Source organism: Xiphias gladius, chromosome 6, assembly GCF_016859285.1.
Source record: "Xiphias gladius isolate SHS-SW01 ecotype Sanya breed wild chromosome 6, ASM1685928v1, whole genome shotgun sequence".
Taxonomy (NCBI): Eukaryota; Metazoa; Chordata; class Actinopteri; order Istiophoriformes; family Xiphiidae; genus Xiphias; species Xiphias gladius.
This window is the reverse complement of record NC_053405.1, coordinates 1,155,092-1,179,643: the sequence shown is the minus strand read 5'-3', so window position 1 is coordinate 1,179,643 and position 24,552 is coordinate 1,155,092. Positions and strand designations below refer to the sequence as shown.

The 24,552-nt window shown below is 44.1% G+C and overlaps 1 protein-coding gene across 1 annotated transcript in view; it reads left to right on the top strand.

The window, feature by feature from the left end:
• Positions 1-24,552, top strand: part of patj (PATJ crumbs cell polarity complex component) — a 135,015-nt gene that overhangs the window by 48,200 nt on the left and 62,263 nt on the right. The window contains exons 20-28 of the mRNA XM_040128453.1: positions 3,076-3,396; positions 4,931-5,027; positions 6,260-6,323; positions 7,337-7,417; positions 7,506-7,577; positions 8,441-8,618; positions 9,218-9,328; positions 10,057-10,116; positions 10,543-10,642. Of these exons, the coding sequence (XP_039984387.1) occupies positions 3,076-3,396; positions 4,931-5,027; positions 6,260-6,323; positions 7,337-7,417; positions 7,506-7,577; positions 8,441-8,618; positions 9,218-9,328; positions 10,057-10,116; positions 10,543-10,642 (1,084 nt within the window). The remainder of the gene's footprint in view (positions 1-3,075; positions 3,397-4,930; positions 5,028-6,259; positions 6,324-7,336; positions 7,418-7,505; positions 7,578-8,440; positions 8,619-9,217; positions 9,329-10,056; positions 10,117-10,542; positions 10,643-24,552) is intronic.

Here is a 24,552-nt window from a genome sequence, read left to right as displayed (position 1 = left end):
TAAACAAATACCATCTTATTGGACTTCAGGGGCTCCGTATTGAACATACTTCATTATTATTTCACCATCATAAACAGAACTCCTCGTCTTCAGCTGTTGTCATCATTACTACAGTTTTACCACTTCTCCTGTGTACTCTACTGTACCCTGCTGCGTTCTACTCTGCTACTTTCTGTCCTCCTGCTGTATCTGCTGCGGCCGTCCTCTGCGCTGCTGTTTTATTTCCTGTTTTATATGCAGCCCATTTGGCTGAAGAGGGTTTTTCACAGCCCACAGGTCTCTGATGGGTTTCCATAAAGACAGCCGGGTCGGCGCTGTCACTTCACCGCCAGATCATTCTCTGTCACGCCAGCCCGCTGACCAGGGAGAGACCCCCGTTACACATCCACACCTCGTTAACTTTTAGAGGTCAGATGTAGAAGACGGCCGCAGGAACGAGCTGTTGCTGTAGTTAAAGGCTGTCGTCACATTATTCTGATCTTCTTTGTGCAGATAAAGAGCTCCCGTGACCACAGTTCATTCTGATTAAAACTTGAATACGGGAGAAAAAACCACCAGCTTTAGAGTCAGCAAACAGCACTGAGGTAGAACTGTAACTACCTAACACAATAACACCAACAATCAACTTTACTGCCGCTTCACTCTTTGACACTGGTTGGTGTAGAAAGACATTTTTGCTGCTGACATTGTCACTGTATTCATTTCAGTAATCTGATTTTTACCCCTCTGTCAACTGATTTCTTGAGGGGCTCTTTTAATTGGACAAAAGATTTAAGACAGAAACTGAAATATCATCAGTCATAACTGTGTGTTTACGTCCAAAATAACTCACTGACACTGAACAAAAACTGTATTGATCTTACTGTTATGAACAAAAAACTTGAGCCAGAAGCTAGTCTGTTTCTATGGCTGTCAGTTTAAACGGACACTTAAAATATGTCCCTTTTGGCTCAGATATATGGTAGAGAGTAGGAGAACTGTAAACTGGGGTTCAGAGTTAGATATTTAATCACACTAGGACATAAACTATGATTGATCCATCAATTTTCCGCTTCTGTCCTGGGTATGGGTCGGGTTGGCAGCAGACTACGTAATGTCACCTGATCCTCCAGCTTGGGGATCCTTGGGTGTTCCCAGGCCAGATGGGATATACAGTATAATCCCTCTGGCGTGTTCTAGTTCTGCTCAGAAGACCTCTGAAGTAAGGTGTCCAGGCTGCACACCTCCAACTTCTAAGCCAGGTAACCAGCTCCTGTCACTGTGCCCTGCAGTTCACAGACTCGCAGAATGATGGAAAAAGCCAATTTCTGCCTGACGTCTTCATTAGAACCACAGCAGTTTGTTCTGCTGCCCCCAAAATTCTGGGACCCGTAGTATCATCTGCTGTTACCACCAGTAACTACAGGTGTCTTCAAATCAACCAGGACTGAAATCTTCCAGACTGACACTTAGAACATCCAAGAAGGTAACAAGATTCAGTGGAGAAGCTTGCTAGCAGTAGTGCTAGCTCAGCTACCCTCATCAATCACGTGAACCTGGTCTCGTATAGTTGTCCCTCAGGGTCACTTGATGCTGCTGTTTTGGCTCTACTGATTTTTCCTTCAAAGAGGACTAGCTTATCTGGAACTCTTATTTTGACAGGCAGCTTGCGATAGAGATATCAGGAAAAGGCTGAGCTAGGTGACCTTTTAACTTATATGGTTTATTAATTTTTTTCCTGAAAATATGTGCGACATCCATACGGTTTGTATGGATGTCGGTTGTAATGATTAGTAAATTGACAGAAAATGAATCTGCCACTATTTTGATAAGCCTCTCATCATTTCAGTCAATTTCTCAATTAAGACCTGCAGTCATTCGAGAAGGATTTTCTGCTTCTCTGTTTAATATCTTTGTAAAGTGAAAAGCTTTGGGTTTCGAACTGTTGGTCGAACAAAACAAAACATTTTAGGGCATCCCCTTGGACCCAGACAAGATATCCAGAGACAAATCACATGTTAATAATGGGTTAATGCAGGGTGGAAATGGGGTCCAAGCCATGACCAGGCACAACAGGCACAGCTCTTCATCAATCAATTCTAAACCTAAAATTTGGACATTGAATTCCACGTGCATTAAAAAAAACATCTAAAACACAACTTTTAGCGGTGTATCAAGATCTTGATATAAGCCAGAATCCTTCAGTCCTACATGCAGTCTGTTTTGAGTTCGAACACACAGGCAAACCTCTCAGCAGCCCACGCTGCAGAAATTCTGAACCAGCCGACTCGTCTCCTCAACTGTCCTCATCCTCTAATGGCAGAGATATTAAACGACAACCTCTTTAAATCTTATGAATATGAGGCCAGGCAGTCACGGCCAATACACATCAGTCTGCAGAACATCCTGTTAGCGTTATGAGCTCTCTGCTGCTGCCGTCGTCTGCTTCTCACCTCCATTATATGGCTGTGATGGGCCAGCTTCCCAGGCCCAAATTAAAAGAAGAGGAACAGAGTCCTTGAAGATGAGGCTTCATCGATGGAAATTAGCTAAAGTGTTGTCATTAATATTTCCCGGCGTGGGCTAATGTCTGCATCGTAATGTTAAGAACAGGATACCACCTCAGTATCTGCTGAGGAAGGCTCTTTGGGGAGTTGGAGAAAACCTTTATGTGTTCAGAGTTAAAGGCCAATCTTTGAAGTAACTCAAGTTTTAGATTTAGTGTGAGCAGCGGTTTTTCAGTTTAGTTTCTTCAATGAGGAGAGGAGCTGAAGGCAAACGGCTCAAAGTTTCTGGATCCATCAGTTTTACCGATTTACTGAGTCAATTCTTTTGATTTATCTGTCATACAGGTGCAGAGCTGCCCCGAAAATATAGAAAGCAAGATCCACAAAGCTGATGAAAGCATCTGGATAATTATTCCCAATTTAATGATCAAATCTCTTAAAGTGAAGAGGAAGGCCTCTTTTCAGTTTTGGAAAAACTCATTATACGTATCTTCACAGTTGGAGTCCACTGAAAGTCAATGCTGTGACCTCTGTCCTTTGACCTTCTTACTGTTGGTTAATGTTGTTGTGCTGTTTTTCTGGTTATCAGGGTTTCGGTGACGGCTCCATCCTGCCTGAAGACCTTCGACAAGAAGAAGAGGAGGAGGAGGAGGAGGAGATGGAGCCAGAGCTGATCCTGGATGGAGGTCTGCCACGCTATACCACCTCCTCTCTGACCTCTGACCTCCTGCCTGTAGAGGAGGGCAGGGAGATGGCTGTGGACGAGGTAGAGGAGGAGGAGGAGGAGGAGGAGAAGGAGGTGAAGACAGACGAGAGAGAAAAGGAGAGGACGGCCTCTCTCCCCAGGCAACCACCTCCATCATGGGAGGAGTGGAAGCTCTCCGCCTCCAGCCGGGCTGGACCAGAGGAGGTGAGTGTGTAGAGCTCATCGTTGAGACAGTTGGAGGAAAGAGAGTATTTACCTCAACAACAAAGAGAAACAGGCCTCTAAATTGTCTTGTTAAAGTATTCCTAGTTTTTATTAATATTCCTCCCGGTTTTCGGATCTACTCCTGTTTAATTTGCTGTTGATTCAAACTCAGCACTTCCTCCATGATTACCTGTTGACTTGACAAATTCCGTATAATGTCCATTTCCATAGCAGTAATCTATTAGTACAACATCAGAGCCTTGTCATTCTCAACGCTCTACTCTGGGTAATAGCTATATAGTCCTCATTCATTAATTGTTTCCAGTTGCTTCTACTTTGCAGTTTTTTTTTGTTTTGTTTTTCCTTCGGAAACGGCGTCTTAATAAAGTGAGTTCAAGTCATGGACAGTGTGCTGGATTTTTTTTGGTTTTCTTTTCAACTTACTCTCAGTGACACTCAACTCTTCCTGCATATGATTCACCTTTGTGTCCCACATGAAAAGGCTTCAATTGACAACACTACAACACTGAAAATCACGACGGTATCATATGACATTATGTCAGCTTTACCATATGACAATGGGACAGCATAGTAATGAAATGTACTTTAGTTATCAAGAGAACACAGGCAAAGCTCAGAGTCTCTGTCTCGTGACAATACCACACTTTTTAAGTGCTATTGAACACTATACAAAATATCGTAGGACACCATCCGTAAAGCTCATGCTTGCTAATTAAATTTAGCGCTGCTTGCTAATTTAAAAAAAATATACACACCGTGCACTTTATTAGAAATACCATACTAATACTGGGTAGTACTGAATTACTGGATTCAGATCTGGAGACTGGGGAGGCCACCAAAGTCCACTGAAGTCCACCTGATGCATTATCCTGCTGGAAGTAGCCATTAGAAGATGGTAAACTGTGGCCATAAAGGGATGAACATGGTCAGCAACAACACTCAGACAGGCTGTGGCGTTCAAACCATGATTGGTTGGTATTCAGGGGCCGCAGTGGAGCCAAGAAAATGTTCCCCACACCGTTACACCACCACCAGCCTGGACTGTTGACACACGGCAGGTTGGGTCCATGGATTCATGCTGCTGAATCCTTCGCTCTCCTTGTAGCCTTTTAATGAGAAACATGTGCAGGAAGTGTTGAGTTTGGTTGATGGTAACTTAAAAGTGATTGTAAAAAAAAAAAAAAGTCTGTGCCGTTAAAGTGATTGGACTTAATCAGTGAATGAGAACAGTATGTTGTTGTTAAAAAGAGAGTGTGTTTTTCACAAAGTGGTGAGTCTATGATATGACTTGTTTTACTGATGGTTACATGCTATGAAAATGTACATTGTACTGAACTGACCATGTCAGACATTATGGTACAGATATTTTTACAAGGCCTTTATTTGAGAATAAGCGGCAGACTCAGCATTTATCATCATCATCATCTGGGTTTGGGTTTCCACTGTCTAATATTGCAATTTAATATGACTTTTTGTGATTTTTGGTTAGTGTTTGACCTATTTCTCCTTTCAGAGCTGGAGAAGAGAGAAGCAGGAGCAGCCCAGAGAGGGGGAAGACCTGCAGAGATCAGACCGTGAAAGCATTGTGTCCGAAGGAAATCTGATTCTGGGTGAGGGAGAGAATCTGAATCTTTATCATCACCTTATGAAATAATACACTTTCTACTGAGAGGCCGGGTAGGAGAGAGGTGAAGGTGAGATTCATGTGACTATGAGAAATCTATCACTGCACCTGGTTTTAAAGTACGGATAACATAATTACTATACACAATACCAATAACAGAAGACTTAAATATCCAAAGCAAAAGTTTAAATAGAGTATAGGGCATTTAAATGCAAAGACAAAACATACACTCAATTCAAATGAAACAATACATTGAGTTGATTTATTGATTCTTGGCCCTGGCGACACATTCTGTTATGAATATTATAAACTTGAGGTCTGCCTAGTCAGCTGTTCCCAAAGTTTTCGACCATATCCCACAGCCTTCCTCAGTGATCCAAGTCCTGTGCTTAAGTCACAAGCTCGGTTCACTGGATCAGTCCGTGTGATGTGGTTCGGTATCAGTTACAGTAATAAAGTGGACCTCGTGTTCAGAATAATTACCTCAAAAAACGTTCATTAACAGCATGAAACACAAACAAGCATCTTCTGTTCTTATGATCACAACAATCATTTGAAGATGTCAACATAAAAGATTACAACACATTAGATATCGTAGGAAAATAATATTTTTTTCCGATCAACATGTCAGAATCCTTTCAGAATAATTAGGTGTGCGTTGTGATCAAAGTAATAAAATGTGCCTGTTATGTTGAGATCACAGGACAACAAAGCGTGATTGTCGTCTTTGGCCTCCGTTCCCCTTTAAACACGTGTTTTGCTTTAGAAATAAGACAACGAGTTCAAAACAGCTAAGGGGCACCACACACTGGCCAGACGGCGTATGACACATCAAAACACCCACACATTCCTGTGTAAGCCCACACACCTGCCGCAGCATTGACTCCTGACAGCTACCCTGCACTGATGCATGTCTGGAAAGGCAGCAGTTGATCGGCACGTCCGGGTCCCTGTGCCCCGAGCCCTCCTGTCTGCATGGTGTGTGCGTACAGTGTATGCACGGCGTGTGTACGGCGTGTGGGCCACCGGCAACAAGGTCATGCTTCTACCAGGTGTGACCAGTGTGTGTGTCGTAGCAGGTCAAAACTAAAAGTGAAAAGAGACGCAGAAAGGCAGAGAGAGAGACGGTACATGTGTGAAACTGTGTGTTTTTGACATCTGGCTGATGTGACTTTACTAACATATTGTTTCTGTGTGTGTGTGTCTGTGTGTGTGTAGGTCCTCCAGACTCCAGAGACAGTGAAGCAGACTCTGAGCTCACTCTGACAGACACTGACACAGAGTCAGTATCTACCGCACCTCCTCTCCACCCTCCTCCTTCTCTTCTTTTCCCTCGGTTGTATTTTTCCTCCGTTTCTTCTTACTCTCTGTCCCTCTTCTCCCGTTCCTGGTGTTTGCACCATTTAGTGGTCCTGCGTCACCCTCTGCTGGTTAAATATTTTGGTAGCACACAGTTGAGGCTTCCCAGCATTATACGGTATCTACAAATTGGTGACAAGTTTGAGAAAAACCCCCGCAAGAAGTGTGTTAAGAAGCTGTCGTTCCACCACTTCGAAAAGAGAGTCCCTCTTTTGGTGGTTTGATGAGGGTGGAGTCTAACATGTTGCCCCAAGACCTCCCATGAAGGCCATAACTATGATTGACATGATTTTCATACTCAGCAAACCCACTCAGTTAACCCTTATGTCCTGAAGTCCTCCGTCAACAAACCTCTCATACAGACATGAGTTCTGTTGTTATCTAATAAAGTAATAAATGACACATTCCTCTGCAAGGTAAAACATACTCCGTTTTCTTTTGATTCCACAGAGCAGGGTTACTTTACTGTTACTGACATCTTACAGTTATTATTTACTTCAATTTCTTCGGAAGAAGCTTCAAAGTGCCAGCGGAACTGGCCACTTTATTAGGTAAAGCAGCCTTTAATTAACACATCTGTGGTCCACCCCATTTACATACATGAGTGGGGCAAAATATTAAAAACACTTTTCACCTCCAGTGCAACACCACCACCCCGCACAGCCTCCATAATAAACATGACGTAGAATTTTCACTTTTCTGACAGCCTCAACAGAAAGTTTAAGTTTCTAAGCTTTGTAAAAGTGGAAATCATGGCTGAGCATTTGTATTGGATTGCAGTAGATTGTACAGGCGTACCTAATAATGTGACCACTAAGCATATAGATGCCTGTATCCTGATGAAGATTAAGAAGTTGATTTGAGTTGACCAGTGAAACGTTCTCGGTTTAAAAAAAAAAGAAAAAAAAAATTTGTGTTGTTTTTCCTCTGGTGGAGGTCTGTCAGGATGATTGACATGGAGAGGAGACAGAGGCGGGGCCAGGGAGGAGCCTCTCTACCAATCAGTGGCGTCCACAGGTAGGAGACCTGCCTCACCTCCGGCTAGTTTAAGCAACCTCTACAGAAACCTGTAGCTAACTCCGTACGTGTGCGTGTGTGCATACAGTGATCTCCCTGAAAGAGAGGAGGGGGAGGGAGAGGAAACTCCTGCCTTCAGTCACTGGGGACGCCCCCGCAGGTAACACACACACACACACACACACACCAGCAAAACCACTGTGATTCAGCACAAGCTTTTATAGCGGCGGCGGGGGCGGGACTGCAAGCTTTGAAGCGGGTGGGTGTGATGCAGTTGTACAAAGCCTCCTAGTGATCCAGAGCCCCCAGATTTGGTCAGTTTCTCCAGAGAAACCATTTTTTCATGCTCAGACTTTTGCTCAATGTTTTTAAATGGCACTCCCCAAAGCTCCAGTGTCATTTCTAACACCTTGAACACCATGAAAATCCATAATTTTGGGTCATTTTTTGTTGCTCTACAAACCCTGAATTTTGTCCAGTTTTTCTGGAAAACAACTTGTCCAATCTGTAGCCCTTTAGGCGCATAAACCAGATCTGAATTAGCCCCTTTGACGGGAGCGTTTTCAGTCTCAGCAGCTCAAATGTTCAGTTGTGACGAGTGTCAGAGGTCCAAGTTTGACAGGCTTAACAGAGCCAAGCAGAAATCCAACGGGTGCCGACGGGTGTTTGAGGCCTGAGCGATAGGACGCTTGGGCCTTCACAAACATTTCATGCTGAATCAAGACCACAGGGACCCGAGTTCCATCTCAATACTGGAACGAGAGCAACACAAGCATTCAACGCGGACACCAAAAATATTAACCCTCTTGTTTTCTGCTAGTGGGCCATCCTGTATTCAGGCCACAGAGGAGGTGCTCACACACAGGGAGGGGTATGGTGTCATGACCGAGATGAATCTACAGAACTAGGAAGGATTTTTAATGTTTGTCTGTCCCAGTTTTGGTGTTTCAGTGGTTACGTGTGCCTTTCTGACCAGACCATGTGGAGTCTGCAGGGCTAATAAAGAGTCTTTCTGCCCTGCAGGGTGGAGGTGTGGGCTGAGGAGGATCAGTCTCTGGGTCTGAGCATCGTGGGAGGTCGTCACATCATCAAGCGTCTGAGGAACGGAGAGGAACTCAAGGGAATCTTCATCAAGCAGGTTTTACCAAACAGCCCCGCTGCCAAGACACTGTGTCTGAAGACCGGAGACAAGATTCTGGAGGTAGGACTGGATCTAATACCTGGATCTTCGCATAAAGTGAATCTTAAAGCTACAATACTTGCATGGGCTTTTCAGTTTTATGTACGAGTACCGTGTTCCCCTGTGTGTAGCACTACACTGCAGATACACTGAACTCACCTCTCAGCCTCAGATTACAAAAGTAACGAGTGACAAGGAGAAGCATAGAAATCCCTGTTTGTCATTGTTTGTAGTTTCATTTGGATTCAGCCTTTTTATGTCCCAGCAGCACATTGAAAAAACTGCTCACAGATGAATAATGAACGATGAAACTCTCTTTTATCCACAACATTTTGTGTTTAGCTTTTTTTTAACATCTGACAAAGGCAGCAGCACCGCTGGACAACTGCTGCCCGTTGGAATATGACTCCACAAAAGAACATGTGCCACTTTATTGTCTTAGTTTTCACACATGGTACTGAAACTGTGGATTTTAAAACCTCTCAAGAATCACAGAAAAACCTTCTGAGGACAGGTTTCACAGGTGACCCCTTCTCACCACCTAAAATAGGGGATGAGGCATTTGTCTGTATATCTTGACATTGTCTGGTGTGTGTGTTTGTGTGTGTGTTTGTGTGCAGGTGTCAGGTATTGACCTTCGAGCTGCCAGTCATGAGGAGGCGGTCAGTGCCATTAAATCAGCTCCGAGCCCCGTCGTCTTCATCGTCCAGAGCCTGTCTGCTACACCGCGGGTACTAATACACACAGTAAAGCCCCATTCAGACAGGATGCGCATTACGGGGGGGGGGGCTCATCTTTCAGGGCAGCATTTTAACCCTGGTGAAATGGATCTGGTCTGTAACAGTCATGCACATCCAGCAGGACAAAGAAAACAGAGAAAGTCAAATGCCTCCCCAGGGGGCGCCGCAGAGCTGAATGGGAGGCAAAATACAGTGTGAGGCGAATTACAGTCAGAAATGGTCCTTCTCATAGTCCTGACTAAGTCAGATCTCAACACACAGACATGAAACACATGTTGATGTGATTCAGTGTGACGTCCACTTCCTGAGGACGTCATGACCTCTGATGTCCCTCCAGAACAAATCTCCAGAAAACCACTCAGAAACCAGAGGACAAAGAGGCTGCAGAACTTCATTCAGAATCTCCCTGTTTTTAAGTTTCCTTCAGTATCTCAGTGACCCAGTGACAGTTGTCTGTACGTCCACGGCTGCACTGCAACAGGAGCTGGTCACAGCTGGTTCAGCAGCTTCGGGGGGGGTACACTGTGAATAAAAGCACATAATGTAAATGTGGTACACACTCAAGTCTCACAGTCTGTGTGTGTGTGTGTGTGTGTGTGTGTGTGTGTGTGTGTGTGTGTGTGTGTGTGTGTGTGTGTGTGTGTGTGTGTGTGTGTGCGTGTGTGTGTGCGTGTGTGTGTGTGTGTGTGCGTGTGCGTGCGTGCTTGTGTGTGTTTCAGCCTGTGTCTCTAACAGCTCCCACCTACAGCAAACACAAAGCAAAGAGGACAGAGCCTCCGGTAAGAACAGAAACGTCCTCATATTCAGCTTTATGCTCAAAGTAGCGAGACGCTGATATTTATTTAACCGTTCCAAACCCAGATCCAAAGCTCACCCACCCCACTGCTGTGGAAAGTGGGATTGGTGTCGTAACATCTCGTCTTTATCTTTACATTCCTCACAATCAAATCAATCTGACGCAGGTTTTGAAGTGTAGCTTTTTTAGTAAAATCAGATTGTGAGTCCTGTATAGTCCAGCAGAGGGCAGCACAACCTCACCACACTGGAATGAAGGGGTTCAGTGATGGACTGGGATAACTGGGATACTAACACCTTTCACTACCCACTGACAGTATGACTGGAGTCCAAACCTCTGTTATCTTCTAAGAAGACTGGGACACAGATAGTGACTGAGGTTTTCTGCCTGTTTGTTTCCCCCTCTGCAGAAACCAGGAGTAACCACGCCCCCTCTTAGACAGCCCCCACCCTACAGACCTCCCGGCCAATCGGAGCACGAGCTGAACTCTGACCTGGAGCAGGCCAAAGGTCAGTAACGCACACACACACACACACACACACACTCACACAAATACATAAGAATATCTGCGCTCAGGGTACAACAACCAAACTCTCAGCTGTTCTGTGGCTCTGCAGCAGCTTCACCCTCTGTGATTCCGTCTTCGGGCTGCGTCCAAAGTCGGCAGTAAAGACAAACTCAAAACACAAACACGAGGCTAAAACTCTTCACCTGCCGGCCTGCGGAGACAGACACTCCTCCATCTGTCCAAAAACAACCTGCAGCCACATGACTCGGGGATAGTCAGACGTTTCGTGTACTTAGGGTCATTAAAGACACAGGCACCGACAAAACACTGACAGTATTTTGGTCTCAGGACTGATGGAAATAAGTCAAATACAGATTAGATTTGGGGAAAATTTCCATTAGTCCCGCCATTAGGAAAAAGGGTGTTGTCGAGGCTCCGTAGCTCTGCCGGTTGTAGTGATGGAAAAATCTACCTACACTTTCAGGTTGTAGAGATGGGAAAAAAGAGGAAAAACCAACATACAGACAGTGTGTGTGTGGTGCCTGGAGCGACTGAAGATGAATGGCTCAGTCTTATTTTCACTAACACCAGGCATTTTTGTGTATTTCATCTCAAAACCTCCTCCAGCGTAAACACATCAACACTTTACCGTGGGTTTATTATAAAGTCTGATAATGTAGAAATTCCAGGTGGTGCTATGATAATAAACAGGTTCAAAACTATACTGAACTATAAATCACTTCCTACGATGTAGATATTTCATGTAGAAGTTTGACTGGACGATGAAGGAGTGTGAATGTGGCTAGAGGATGTAACAACATCAACAAGTTGTTCGTCCTGTCCGACACTTGACTGTTGTGACCGGGAAGGGTCACGACCGCTCAGACGTACCGGTCCACTGATAAATGACCTGCTGTATCGGCAGTAAATGAGCGTCGGGTTAAAGGAGTTTCTGGCAGCGTTTCGGCTAAAAACAACACGATAGTAAGAGTCTGACCACACACACACACACACACACTGTTATACCTACCAGTTATAGTTTGATGTATCTCTGCCTCTCATCATGCAGCACGGTGTGCTACTCATCCTGAAAGGTTCCTCCTCTTTAATATTTCGTTCAGGGTTCAGTCTGTTGATCCACCTCATCTGCTGCTTTATTTCACTGAGTTCAGCTCCTCATAAGTTAAAACTAACGCTTTCAAATGTGCGCCTTCTTAATAAAATACGTAGATATAAATGTCCAGGTGAAATGTATTTTTTAGCCCTAATTAGTCATTTGACTTCATTTCAATCCAGGATCAGATCCAGTATTTATATTTTCCTTCATAACATATCTACACACCTCAATAACTTTTAAATAAATGAAAGTAATTGAAAGATATGTTTGATAATGAGCAGCTCTGCATTAAAAGCCTGACTTACATCAGTCCTTAAATACTGTGTGTGAAAGTTCATTATTGGCCCTTAAAAAAAAAATGTTTTTAATCAAATTCATTAAGTTGCTTCCATTTAATTTTTCCAATAAAATAACTAGTTAAATAAATGATAAAAAATATCCAAAACCTGAATAACTTCAAAAGTGACTAATTTGTCTTGAACCGCAACAATGAATTAATCTGCGGAGACTCCAGATATCGTCTGGTCCCGGTTCCTCATCCGAAAGGCTTCTTCAGTTCGGAGGTGACACCAGTCGGTTAGAACTGAAGAGGCCTTTCAGGTGAAAGCAGGTCCAGTTGCCCTCGTACAGCACTTAGATATACCGTGACCTGGATGACCTAGAATCCTCACGGACACCAGTCTGACACCAGTCTGACACCAGTCTGACACCAGTTTACCAGTGACTACTTCCTGCAGCACGTCGTTGACCTCATAATGCATCGGAGCGCGTAGTGGCGCGGTTGGCTCCGACGCTGAGGGTTGTTGAGTCTTCAACTACAGTTGGGGAACCTGTAGGAATCGTCCGCATCAACTTTTCTCTTTCCTCGGGCCGTTTCCCGCTGACCTTTGTACCACTGAAGGTTTTTCACCGAACTTGAGCTGAAATTTCACTAAAAACTGTGGAGATGGGGGCGTCCTGAAACCTTGGACAAGCAATGTAAAAAATACATAAAAGGAAATAAAATGAAAATAAAATACATAGTGGACTAGAAATACAGTTACAGTGCAGTAATCAGTTGTAAGTTGCCCCGAATAGAAATTAAAAGTGTAGCAGAGAAACCGATCAATCAGAAGCTCAGGAAAACAGGAGCAGCCAAGGATCCTACAGGGACCCTTTAGAGGAACGGCTCTGCTGGATTTCTGCTTTACCCACGTGCTCCTTTTGTATTTATTTTAAACGTTTGTTGACAGCGTCTGTTGAGCTCTCTGAGCTTCTTGTCTGTCCCTGAAGCACACTTTTCCTTCTCATGTGCTTCTTGCACATTTCTGACTTTTGACTCTCAACTCTCAGAAAGTCAAACTGAGTCAAGGGTTTCTAGATGAGTTTTGTTGCGGGAGACGCACAACGGCTGCTGTGTGTGTGCGTGTGTTAGCATGCGTGTCATAGGCTACTTTTTGGGACAAATTTCAGACTAAAGACCAGTTAATTAGGGACAGTTTGTCCAGTTGGGGACAAAATTGGCGTCCCCAGTTGGGGGAAAGGTGAGTTTTGAGTCGGTGGTTATGGCTGGAGTTAGGGTAAATCTCCAGGAAATGAATTCAAGTCCATGTAATGTCCCCAAAAGTGACCACATTTGTGTCTCTGTGTGTGTTTGTGTGTGTTGGCTCTGAGTTGGCTCATAAAACTTCAGACAGACTGAATGTGACCATCTGCCATTTTGGAAGAGAGAGACAGGGAGGGAGGGGAGAGAGGGGTTTGTTTGTTGGTTGGTAAACGCACACGCAAGCTGTTTTCTCTCTCTCTGTGAGTGTGTGTGTGTGTGTTTATCTAGTGGTCTCCTGCCACATCCAATCAGTGTCAGCTTGTCAGCTCTGTCCGAGCTCGCTCACTCTTTGGCTGCGTTTTCATCATAAAAGCTGAAACCTCAGCTTTGACGTTAAAGCGATGAAGATGCCTCAGCAGAGCCCTGAGATCATCCTACACTGATGTGAGCAAAGTTTCCAGGACATTTGCTGGAAATACGGGGCCCATGAAGCCTCACTCTTTATTCGATATCACATATTTCAGGTTATTCACTACAGCTGTTGGATCTCACCGACTCGATCGGACGTCGCAACAGTTCCATACACACACAGACGCTTTTTAAACGATGAAACACCTCAAGGAAACACACGAGTGGCCACAGGTAATTTGGTCAAAAGGGTTCTTCTCTTTAAAAGCACTTTTCATGTGTATCTACAGCCTGATGGATCTGGTTCCTCCGAGCCTCAGAGCTCCACTGTTCCCAGAAACTACTAAAACGCATCAGTGAGTCTCACTGTTGCTCTGGGTGACGTGTTCCTTCATCTCCGTCAACACACACTGGAGTTCATTCTGACCCAGTCCCACACACACGCGCCACAGCACCAAAAGTGGATCAATCCGCCGCTGAAAATAGTCCCCGACAAAGTCGCTGTTTCCTCCTGTGTGAGCAGCTGTTTTAGGAAAAGGACTGAGTCTTGTTTAGAAATGAAACCTTACGAGCTGCTTTTAAAGATTGACGTCTTCGGCAGCAGCCAATGGGCTCGGAGCTGAGAGCCACAGACCGAGGTGGGAAGCCAAAGTGCTGAGAGGCGGACTGACACGCGGTCGGTTTGAGTTCGTACATGGGATTTTTTGAGTATAAGAAAAAGATCGAATCCATCAGACTTATCCTTTCACGAAAAAACCAATCTGACGGGAAATATTTAGATTTGAGCAGCTTTAAGCTGCAGTGTTAAACCATGTGTCTCTCCCTCACTTTGTTTCTCTCATTCGTTTGGGGAGGTTCTATCTACGCTTAATTTAACTCACTTGATCCATTAGAGCGTTTAACAAGTGTGGCAGTACCTTCCTCTATTAGTGTGTGTGTGTGTGTGTTTACCACATCTTAAAGCACTTTTCCTGTTGAGTCGGTCCACGCGTAGCCGCAGTCTAATACTGGTGGTGTGTTGGTTCAGTGTCATGCCCTGAGGCACTTCAGCAGCAGTTAAGGACCAGGGCGGTTCACATGCTAACTGGGTTAGCATTAGCATGGGTCAGCTGTTTCCAGGTTTGACACCTCAACAGCCTCTAAATGAGGCGATACATTTCTCAACAGGTACATGCCACACGCACCAGTTTCAAATATAGACATAGACCGATACACACACGTACCTCAGAATGTCTCCGTTCGTCTCAGAGTAGCTCACAAAGTATCCTGGTGTATCTCGAGGTTTTGCAGGTTACCTCTATGAAGCTCCGCGTGTCTTAGTTTACTCTATGTATCTCAGAGTATCTCACTTTATCCCAGAGTACTATCTCGGTGTATTTGAGCACGTAGTGTATCTGAAAGGTATCTGTTGGTCTGAGTGTGTCTCAGAGTATCTCAAAGTATTTCCAATTATTTCAGAGTATCTGGGTTTTTGCGTGTTCATCTACATTTTCCTCAAAGTACGTCGATTTTCTCAGTATTGTAGTACTTGTAATAACAAGTGTGTCAGTGTTTCTCAGTCTTATCTCTTGTTGCATCTCTTAGCGTCTGAACTTACCCGTGTTTGTCTGAGTGTCTCAGTTTAGCTCAGATTATCTCAGTGCATCTCAGTGTATCTCCGAATATTTCAGAGTGTATCTGAGTTCATCTCGATGCTTGTGTGTGTTTTGCTGTTGTACTCTAAGATAGCAGACAGGCTAGCGCAGGCCAGTGCAGCACTATGTTAATGTATGTGTTTCTGTCTTCGCAGGGCTTGTTTGAACCAGCAGTCCCTCCGTCCTGTCCATAGGCCCGTTACACCACAGAGTGGAGGATTTCTTTTTATTATTATTTCTCATTTGCTTTGGCTGTCTTGGGTCTGTCCTTCTCTGGGTTTGGGGTTTTCTGGCTGCCTCTGCCTCCCTCTGGCCTGGGTGCGTTTGGTGTGGTGCGTTTGAAGCAGGCGGACGGGGCTGTGAGGGTTCCTTTTTATTTTTCCAGGCTGCTGGTTGGAGGGTTTGGCTTTTTTTTTTTCTTTTGAGGGCAGAACATTATTTGCTGCTGGTATTACTGGAGTCTGATGTTTCTGAGGTGGAATCTCAAGCAGCTGTCTCCTGCTCCGGTTCCTTTTATGTGAGCTTTTTGTCAGACATGTTCTTCCTCTGAGCTGGATTTTATTCTGCAATATCTTCTGCTCTGTTAAATCTTGAGATCTTAAAATCTAAGAGATTATTGGGTGTCATTTAGAAATTGTGAGGTTTTCAGATTGGGAATAATATCTGTGCCGATGAATAATGTACTGATTTATTTATTTTTCATCTAAATTTTGATTTTAATTTTAACGTCCTTGATAGATTAGAATAAGTAGGAGGTCGTCGGCTTTTCCTTAGAGGCTCAAAGGTGGAATCACATTTATAACAAGTAAAAATACTATTTAAAAGCCCAATTTCTGCTGGACTAATATTACTTGGGAATCTCTTTGTGATTCAGGAATTTGTCCTCCATTATAGCACATTTTAATCTTAAAATTAAGTTTAAATGAATAAATGTCATGTTTTGTTCATCAGTCAACAGGCTCAGTCAGAGTTGCAGCTAAAGATTCTTTCTGTTGTTTGGAGCTGTTGAATTTGTAGAATTTGACTGTTAATTATCGATTAAAACATAAAAGTGCCAATATGAATATGATATCTTGTTTTTATTGAATAAAGCCTCCTGTTGATTTTAGATGAAGATTATTCATGTTCAGTCTTTAGCCTGAACTTGGGGACTCAGTCCCTCAGCGAATAGTAAACAGTGGAAGTAAAACTATAAGATTCAGTCTAAAACAAATAGGCAGATGCTGCAGGCGACCAGAACAAGGGACGGTGACACCTCGTAGAGTCTTCGTCCTCAGTTTGGGACACGCTGATGCTTGTCTACAGCGTTTTGATTAAAGTGTGTTTAGGCTTTAAAACAGATCATTTCAATGAGTCACAGCTGATTAAACTTCTTGCAAACATATCAGGTTTGGCATAATGAGGTTGGGAGCATCTGTCCAAAGGTTTGCGCCAAAAACCCCTTTTTATGGCTTGTTGTTGTGTTTTCTGCCAGCTGTCTGATGTTGGGAGCTGATTTGTTAGGTGATGGAAGACAGCAGGACCAGTTAACAAATGTACGAGACTGAAATCGTGTGAGATTTCTTTGCCGAGCATGTGGTTTATGGTGGATCCGAAGGCTTCTTCCACCGCGATTTCATAAGAGTTTGACATAAACACAATAAAGTCGCTCGTTTGTGTCGGCGTGTGGTGCATGGGGAGGGAATGGAAGCGCTGAGGGGCAGAGTCACCTCTCATTTCTCTGTTGATGATAAATTAGGTTCGGTGATGGTGCTGATCGATGCTGCTCGTCTCTCAGATCCCCCTGCTGCCTCTTCTTCTCTTTTGGCTTCTTATCTTATTTATATTCCTAGTGAAACATGATTTGGCTGCTGCAACAACAATAAATGATTCAATTCAATTCCAAAATGCTGTTTCAGGTTCGTCTTTCTGGGAGCAGAAGCAGCAGAGCAGAAACTATCCGACATCTTTTCGGCCTGAAGACGCTGCTCAGCCTCTGTTTGGTGAAGTTTAGGTTTAACGTCGTGATGTGGCAGAAGTCAGTCTGTTTACCTGAAGCTTCAGGCGTTACATTGCTTGTGTCAGCTCAAACATTTGTCGGCGTTTGTTCAAATACCTAAAATGACGTGTGTTGACGGACGTTCATTAAGACTTTTTGTCGGTCAGCAACGAAGTTGGAAGTGGCCTGACGTGTATACGGAGCCTCCAAACTCGCCAAGTAGCAGGTCGGCGTGGGTGACTGAGTCAACCAAGTGTGCGACTTCTACCCTACAGACCGCTGCTCCGCTGTTCATTTCCTGTTTCCCCGTAGACGTCTAGAGCCGGGAGGTGGTTAGCTTAGCATAAAGACTGGAAACGGAGGGAAACAAATTCACCTACCAGCACCTCTAAAGCTCAACCCCCATATAAAACCACAAAATGTGGTGTTTAGTTAGTTCCGAAGCCGGCAAACATGAACACAAGGTCAGAATAAGGGCAAATGAAATGGGAATCCATTCTGATTATCGGGCCATAATTACATGCTGACGTGCTAAATGTCAGGCTGTTATCATACCACAGTATCTGTGATATTAATGGAAACTACAGCTGAGCCAGTTTTTTATTTAATTATTTATTATCATTCTTTTTTTAGAGGCATCCAGTTTTGAACTGAAGTGCTGTCACGCATCACTGAACCAAACGGCCTCTCCATCCGTCCAGTTTTGGACATATCTAGCTCTTTGCCAACATTTTGGACCGACAGACATCTCTGTCCCCGCAGCCAAACCACTGCTGTGTCTTTAAATGACAGTACAGGACTCGCTGAGCCTGAACGAAGAAAACACAACGGGAGGCCGGGACGTAGACTAGCTAGAGTTTACGCCTGTGTGGTGCAGCTTCACTCTTACAGCAGAAAAAAATGTACCTGGGTATAAATGAAGTTTCATCCAGCAAGTAGACGACAGACGGGGAGGCTGCTGATGTGTTACCGTGTGTGTGTGTGTGTGTTGTTTGATTTTCTAAAGAGAGTGCAGTGTGTGTTGTGAAGAGGTGGCTTTGCTCCACTGCTCAGCATAAGTGTGTGTGTGTGGGGAGGGGGGCTCCTAACACTGCTTTGGTTTTTCTGCTGGTGTTAGCTGAGGTGAACAGCTGCAGTCGGAGCGTCCGCCTGGATGGATCCGGTCTGCTGCTTCATGACAAACTGGGATCTCTTCGCTTTAAAAACTTGGAAGAGCCCGTCACACTGTGTGAGACACATGGGGAAATCTCTGGTCGTTAGTCCACATCGTTGGTCCTGAATCTTACTGAGACAGATCCAGGCCTCAGAACACACCGGCAAGCTCTAGTTAATGCTACAGCTAAAAATAATTTTCCTCAAAGTCACTTTTCTAAAATAGCTTTTCGTGTTACCTGTTTTCTCCCAGAGTCCACACGCTCCTCCTCCATTTTGGAGGTTTTTCACTGATCATTTTCTTACACTTGACGTCTTCAGTGCTACCAGATGTTCATCGCTGACACGGAGATCCAGAGCAGAAGTCTTGGCAAACGTGTTTAGAAAGCAAACTCCTTTACGTACAGTTTTCCAATGTTACTGAAGAGGTGCCACCAGAGTAATGTCGGCTCATTGACCTACGACCCAGTGTTGTTTACGGGTACCGTTGGGTTGTTGTCGCGGCAGTTTGATCGATTAGATTTGTCCTGGAGTTTCAGCAGGAGCGTACTGTAGCTAACCGTTATCTCAGCAACATTCAGGAACATGTTCGCATTCCTGCTTCCCAGAGGAGGAACCCCTGTGATTAGTACTGACCAGATGAACCTGGCATCTTTTACGATCTGGTGAAATCATTTCACAATTGTTTCGTTCATTTATATATTTGACAAAATTTTATAATAATACATACAGTGATAATTTATTTGACAATGTATTTCCTACATTATTTTCTTATTATTCTACACAGCATCAGTATGCTGATCAACACACACACACACACACACACACACACACACACACACACACAGCTAGCTTATTATCCCAGTAGACGATCTGTGACTGAGGCTGCTACTCTGCCTCTGTGTGTGTGTGTGTGTGTTGCTGAAAAATGCCACACCAATCAGGTCAAGGACTGTGCAGCTGAGGTATCGAGCGACTTGTGCCACACACTCACTCATATTCCCTGTGATAAAGACAGAGAGTCCTGTAGCCACCGGAGCGAGAGAGGCCTCCGGACCGGGCTTTGGGATTTTAAGGTTGTCGGTTTGAATCCCAGACTGATGACCTCCGCCCCTCCAGCCGCTGCAGGAAAGCTGCTCAGTGGCAGCAGTGAAGTCAAACTGGAGCCTGCTTATTATTCTCCTTCAACACGCACACGCACACGCACTGAGTCCCTTTTGAAGTTTATTAAAATCGCAGACGTCTCCTCCCCCAGGTGATACAGCTGTCCTTGAGAGGAGGATGAATCCCTCTCTGGCCTTGTTTTCTGGAGTTTGTACTGCACTTGTTCCGTTGCCATCCTCAGGCGGGATCAGACTACATGATGTCAGCCGGATAATCTTCAGGAACTAAAACGAGCGCGGGGTACGACAGTTGCTGGTTTTACCCCGTGTAATGGAAGACAGTGAAAGTGACTGGGACTGGGACTGGGACTGGGACAGCCCGCAGCAGGTTCCCGGTTCACCTTTCTGAACGACAGTGACCTGACGCACGCAGCCAAGACAACGCTGGACTGGGTTCAGGACAAGTCTCTGACTGTCCCTGAGTGGCCCAGCCAAAGTCCAGACTTAAACTCCATAGAACATCTGTGGAGAGACCTGAAGATGGCAGGTCACAGACTCTTCCCATCCAGTCTGACGGAGCCTGAGAGGATCTGACCGCAAGAACGAGATCAGCTGCCCAAGTCCAGGTGTGCAAGGCTTGTAGAGACTCACCCAAGAAGACCGGAAGCTGTAATTGATGCCAAGGGGCTTCTACAAAGAACTGGATTAAGGGTCTGAATACTTTTGTAAATGAGGGATTTCAGTTTAATAAATTTGCAAAAATTTCACTATGTCGTAATGGATTATTGATTGTAGATTGATGAGCAAAAATGGCAATTTAATCCATTAACACAAAGTGAAAAGGCGAAGGGGTCTGAAGACTTTCTGAAGCCGTTATATCTGAAAAACTACTGACGCCGCCATCAGCTTCAGCTCTACTTTGTGTTTCGTGCTGATTAGCTAGTTTTAGCATACCAACACACTATCGCGAGATGATGAACATGGTAAACACTAGCATGTTAGCACTTAGCTCGAAGCGCCCTCCATAGGACAAACTTTACATTTTCTCCAGCTCCACTACAACTGAGGCTTTAAGAGCAGACACATCAGGAGGTGTTTAACCTACATTTGTGGTCCAATCACTGACGTGTTGAATTGAAATTAGTGTCTTGTCTTCACCTCCTTTTTTCTTCAGTGTCAGTCCAGTTTGTTTAAACTGCTCTAGGAGAATAAATCTATATTCACAGTCATTACAAAGTTAATTAAATCAGAAGAAACTTGACTGAGCCTGTAGGGAAACTGGGTCGTTGCAGCAACAGCAGCCAGTCACAGAGCACAGCAACCAGACAAACAGAATATAAATAGAAACTGCGCAGAAACAGAGTCACAAGCATCACACAGTTACATCACTGCAGCATGATTTAATATAACTGTGAAAGTACGTGTGTAGAGGAAGATGGACGTAACAAACCGGACAGAAAAAACTGAAACAGATGAAACAGACGCCGAGAGCATGAAATACGCCCTGTCGTGTGAGGAGATCCGCATCTGTCTGAGTCTGTTGATGTCCTCTGGTTCTTACTGCTCATTAATGTCTATGTACTGGTGAGTTCTGGTGTCTACCGTGTTATAGTGGCAGTTTTCACATCCGTTATATCTGCGCATGGTAACTCTTGTCTGACTGAATCTGGACTTTTCAGGCCCATAATGAAACCTTCATTTGTGAGTTTTATTTGTGGCTGATAGTAATTATTAAGTCTTTATCATTACTATTGTTATTTGAGTTTATTAAGGACAATGAAACACACACAACAGGATACAACGTACAGTCTGACAAAGGGAATTCATAAGTGAGTCACAAAATACTAATAAAACCTACCACACACACAGACACGCCTACAAATTCAAACATAAACACATAATAATACTTAGTAGTCTGAAGTTCTGTGTCTTAAGATTCAGATGATTTTGTTTCTTGTTCCAAAATACATTGTAAATGTCATAAAATCAAAATATATATGAAAACACCAAATTTTGTACAGTTTTAAAAACATAAAAACGTAACGTTAACAATCGTAAAAAGGGTCCATTCAATTTTTTTTCTTTCTTCAGAGAATCATGACCACGATGCGGTGCGTACCGAGTGCGACATTTTCCACTGCAAAAATCAACTTGTCAGTGCTGTCTGGTGGACAGACTCTGGAGACTCTGGAGACTCTGGAGACTCTGGACCTGACGCCGTAACATTTTTGTTTTCTCATCCAAAATCTCTCTGACGGTTTTTCTGTCAGGTTTGTTTCTACGAGTTTTTTTTCGGGTCAGCCGACACAAAGAGACAAATGCAGCAGAGTCAGCAGTCGCATTAGAGGACCTGAAACAATCCGGAAATACTGATTTGAACAGAGCTGGACCACATGTGAATTTTGTTCGCACCTAAATACCAGAAATTCTAGACGCCATCTATTATTTCTACTGACTCAGATACTGATGGACACAGTTACTCAAACATCTTGGCGAAATGTTTGACTATAAATTTTGAACTCACTGGTTCAGTCCTGCTGCTTCCAACTACGAGACATGGTACAAAGCCTCCGATGTAAAGGTTTGGAAAATTTGAAATACGATTGTAAATGTCTTCCTCCTCAGTTGACGAGAAACATGAACGATAAGATTTTTGCGCTTGTTATCCTGACGTCTTGAAATGAACACGCTCATGACTGAAGTTTAAATGAGGCATCTTTAAAAATCTGCATTAAATATCACAACCAGATTAATTAGCACAACTTCGCACTCACACACACACACACACACACACAACCAGTTTTCACAGCCTTTTCAGCAGGAAACAGTCTAACTCCGTAGAGATCTTTCTTCTTTTCTCCTCCACCACTTTTCCCAACTCTCCTCGCATCATTGTTTCTCCTCCTGCTCCTCCGCCTCCGCCTCGTCTATTAAACTGCAGTGGTTTATCTGCAGTATCTCTCTGTGAAACTGTTGACCACCTGCAGGTTTCTGCTTCTTCCCTGAGAATTCATTTAAAGCCAGAGTCTCCTCTGCCTCATATTTTGCATGTCATATTCTGGTCCTTTTACAGACCCTGTTATCTTCAGAGCCTCGCATACGGTCCTCCTGAGCGTGAACCCATCAGAGCCGATGCGGGTTCTTACTTTTTTATTTTTCTACCAGCCCCTGTGGGATATAAAGCACTGCGGCTCTGCGCTTTGCTCACACTAGCACATCGTGTGGAAAAGTGCAGAGTTGGGCATTAAACAGTCAAATTTCCGTCCGGCGCTGCGCGTATCTGATTGGTCTTCAGGCCGCAGGACGTCACTGTTCGGCCATGTTGAAGTCCTAATGTTTTTTTTTATCATATTTTGTTCAGATATTAAATGTTACCGTGAGTGCATGTCAGCTGAAACCGACTGCAGGAAGGGCCAGCCCCACAGTCAGTGAACTTTAAAGGGACAGGGCGGGTCTAATGAAAGACACTATCCGGTTGCATTATGGGATTATTTTATTTATTTTATTTTATTATTATTTTGCATATCACATATCTCATGCGGGACACGGGGACTGTGTCGTATAGATGCTAGTGCGCATATATGGCGCCTTGTTAAATGTTTTCATTCTGCCAGTTGTATGATAAAATGAAAATAAACTCGATTTGATTTGATGTAGGATCCAGTGTTTGATCCATACTAAAGAGTAAGAGTCAGGATATCTCCACCTCTGAGGTTTTAACCTGTCTCTCAGGCGTTTTCAGATTTTGTGGGGGTTCAATACTAAACCGCTGGCTGATGCCTTTGAAACCGAGATATGATGGTTTAAAGATGAAAGCAGGAATCCAAGTGAGGTTCACCTGTGTTCTCGGTAACAAGAGAACATTCAACTTATCCTCTGCAATTCCCCCTTAACGTTCCTTCTTGCGTCTCAGTATTGCCTGACAGTTCCACATGAAAGTTCTGTACCTGCTGGTTCCAGCTTCCTGAGGAGGACTTCCAGAAGGTGGAGTCTATCATGAAAACAGTGGTATCTAAAGGTCGGGTTCATGGTTGCGGGGGTCCACATGGACCCTGTGCGTGACCCTGTGGACTGTCCGCACAATAAGCACATCCAGCATGTGCCAGGAAAGTCAACTGGAAGCTTGCTCTGTGCACTGAGTGTTTGCACTGTTGAACCAAACACAGGTTTTTTTTTTTTTTCCTTTTTCATGCTTTTCAGTGAGACACAACAAACAAAGCAGCTCCTCTTCCGCTGTCGGAGGTCATCATGTTTTCTAGTGCACGTGTGGTTATGTGTAGAAATACATGTGCATCCACCGTCCACGTGATAGTCTGCAGATGTCTCCATCTGCGCCCATCCTGGAATGTGATCAGGGCTTAAGGATTTTAAGGCGGGTCCATGCATCTTTAAGAAGGTTGGGAGATTCCTGTAGTAGGATCCAGGTGTCTCTTCATAGATGCCTTTCAACCATGACCTCCGTCTTTCCGAACCTTCAGCATGTGCTGCGGTTTTTGTGTCTAAACTCATTCAAAGCTTAACCACTGAGATGGCAGATACAGAAAACACTTTGTAACTGGCTGCATTAATAAAGCGCCTTTATCCAGAGCACTATACAGTTTGCCTCTCGTTCACCCATCCATCCACCTTCACCACCAGTACCAATTTAGGATTCAGTGTCTTTCTCAAAGACACTTGGACATGAGGACAGAGGGAGCCAGAGATCAAACCGCCAGCCCTGTGATTAGTGGACGACCCGTCCTACCTCCTGAGCTCCGTAACGGTCGTATGGGTCATTCCGGAAAACACCGGCACTGCGGTTTGGCAACTCGTTGGTTCTGCTGTGTATTTTCAATTCTTCTAACTGAATTTTAGTTGTTTAGTTGTAGTAAAAATACATGTTTACTTGTCATTTTGAGTAACTTCTAAGCAGTGTCTGTTCCCAATGTAACCCACCAGCTCCTCCTTAAAGAAACGTTTTATTTTCTGTGCGTACTTTTGGCCAAAGTCCTCTC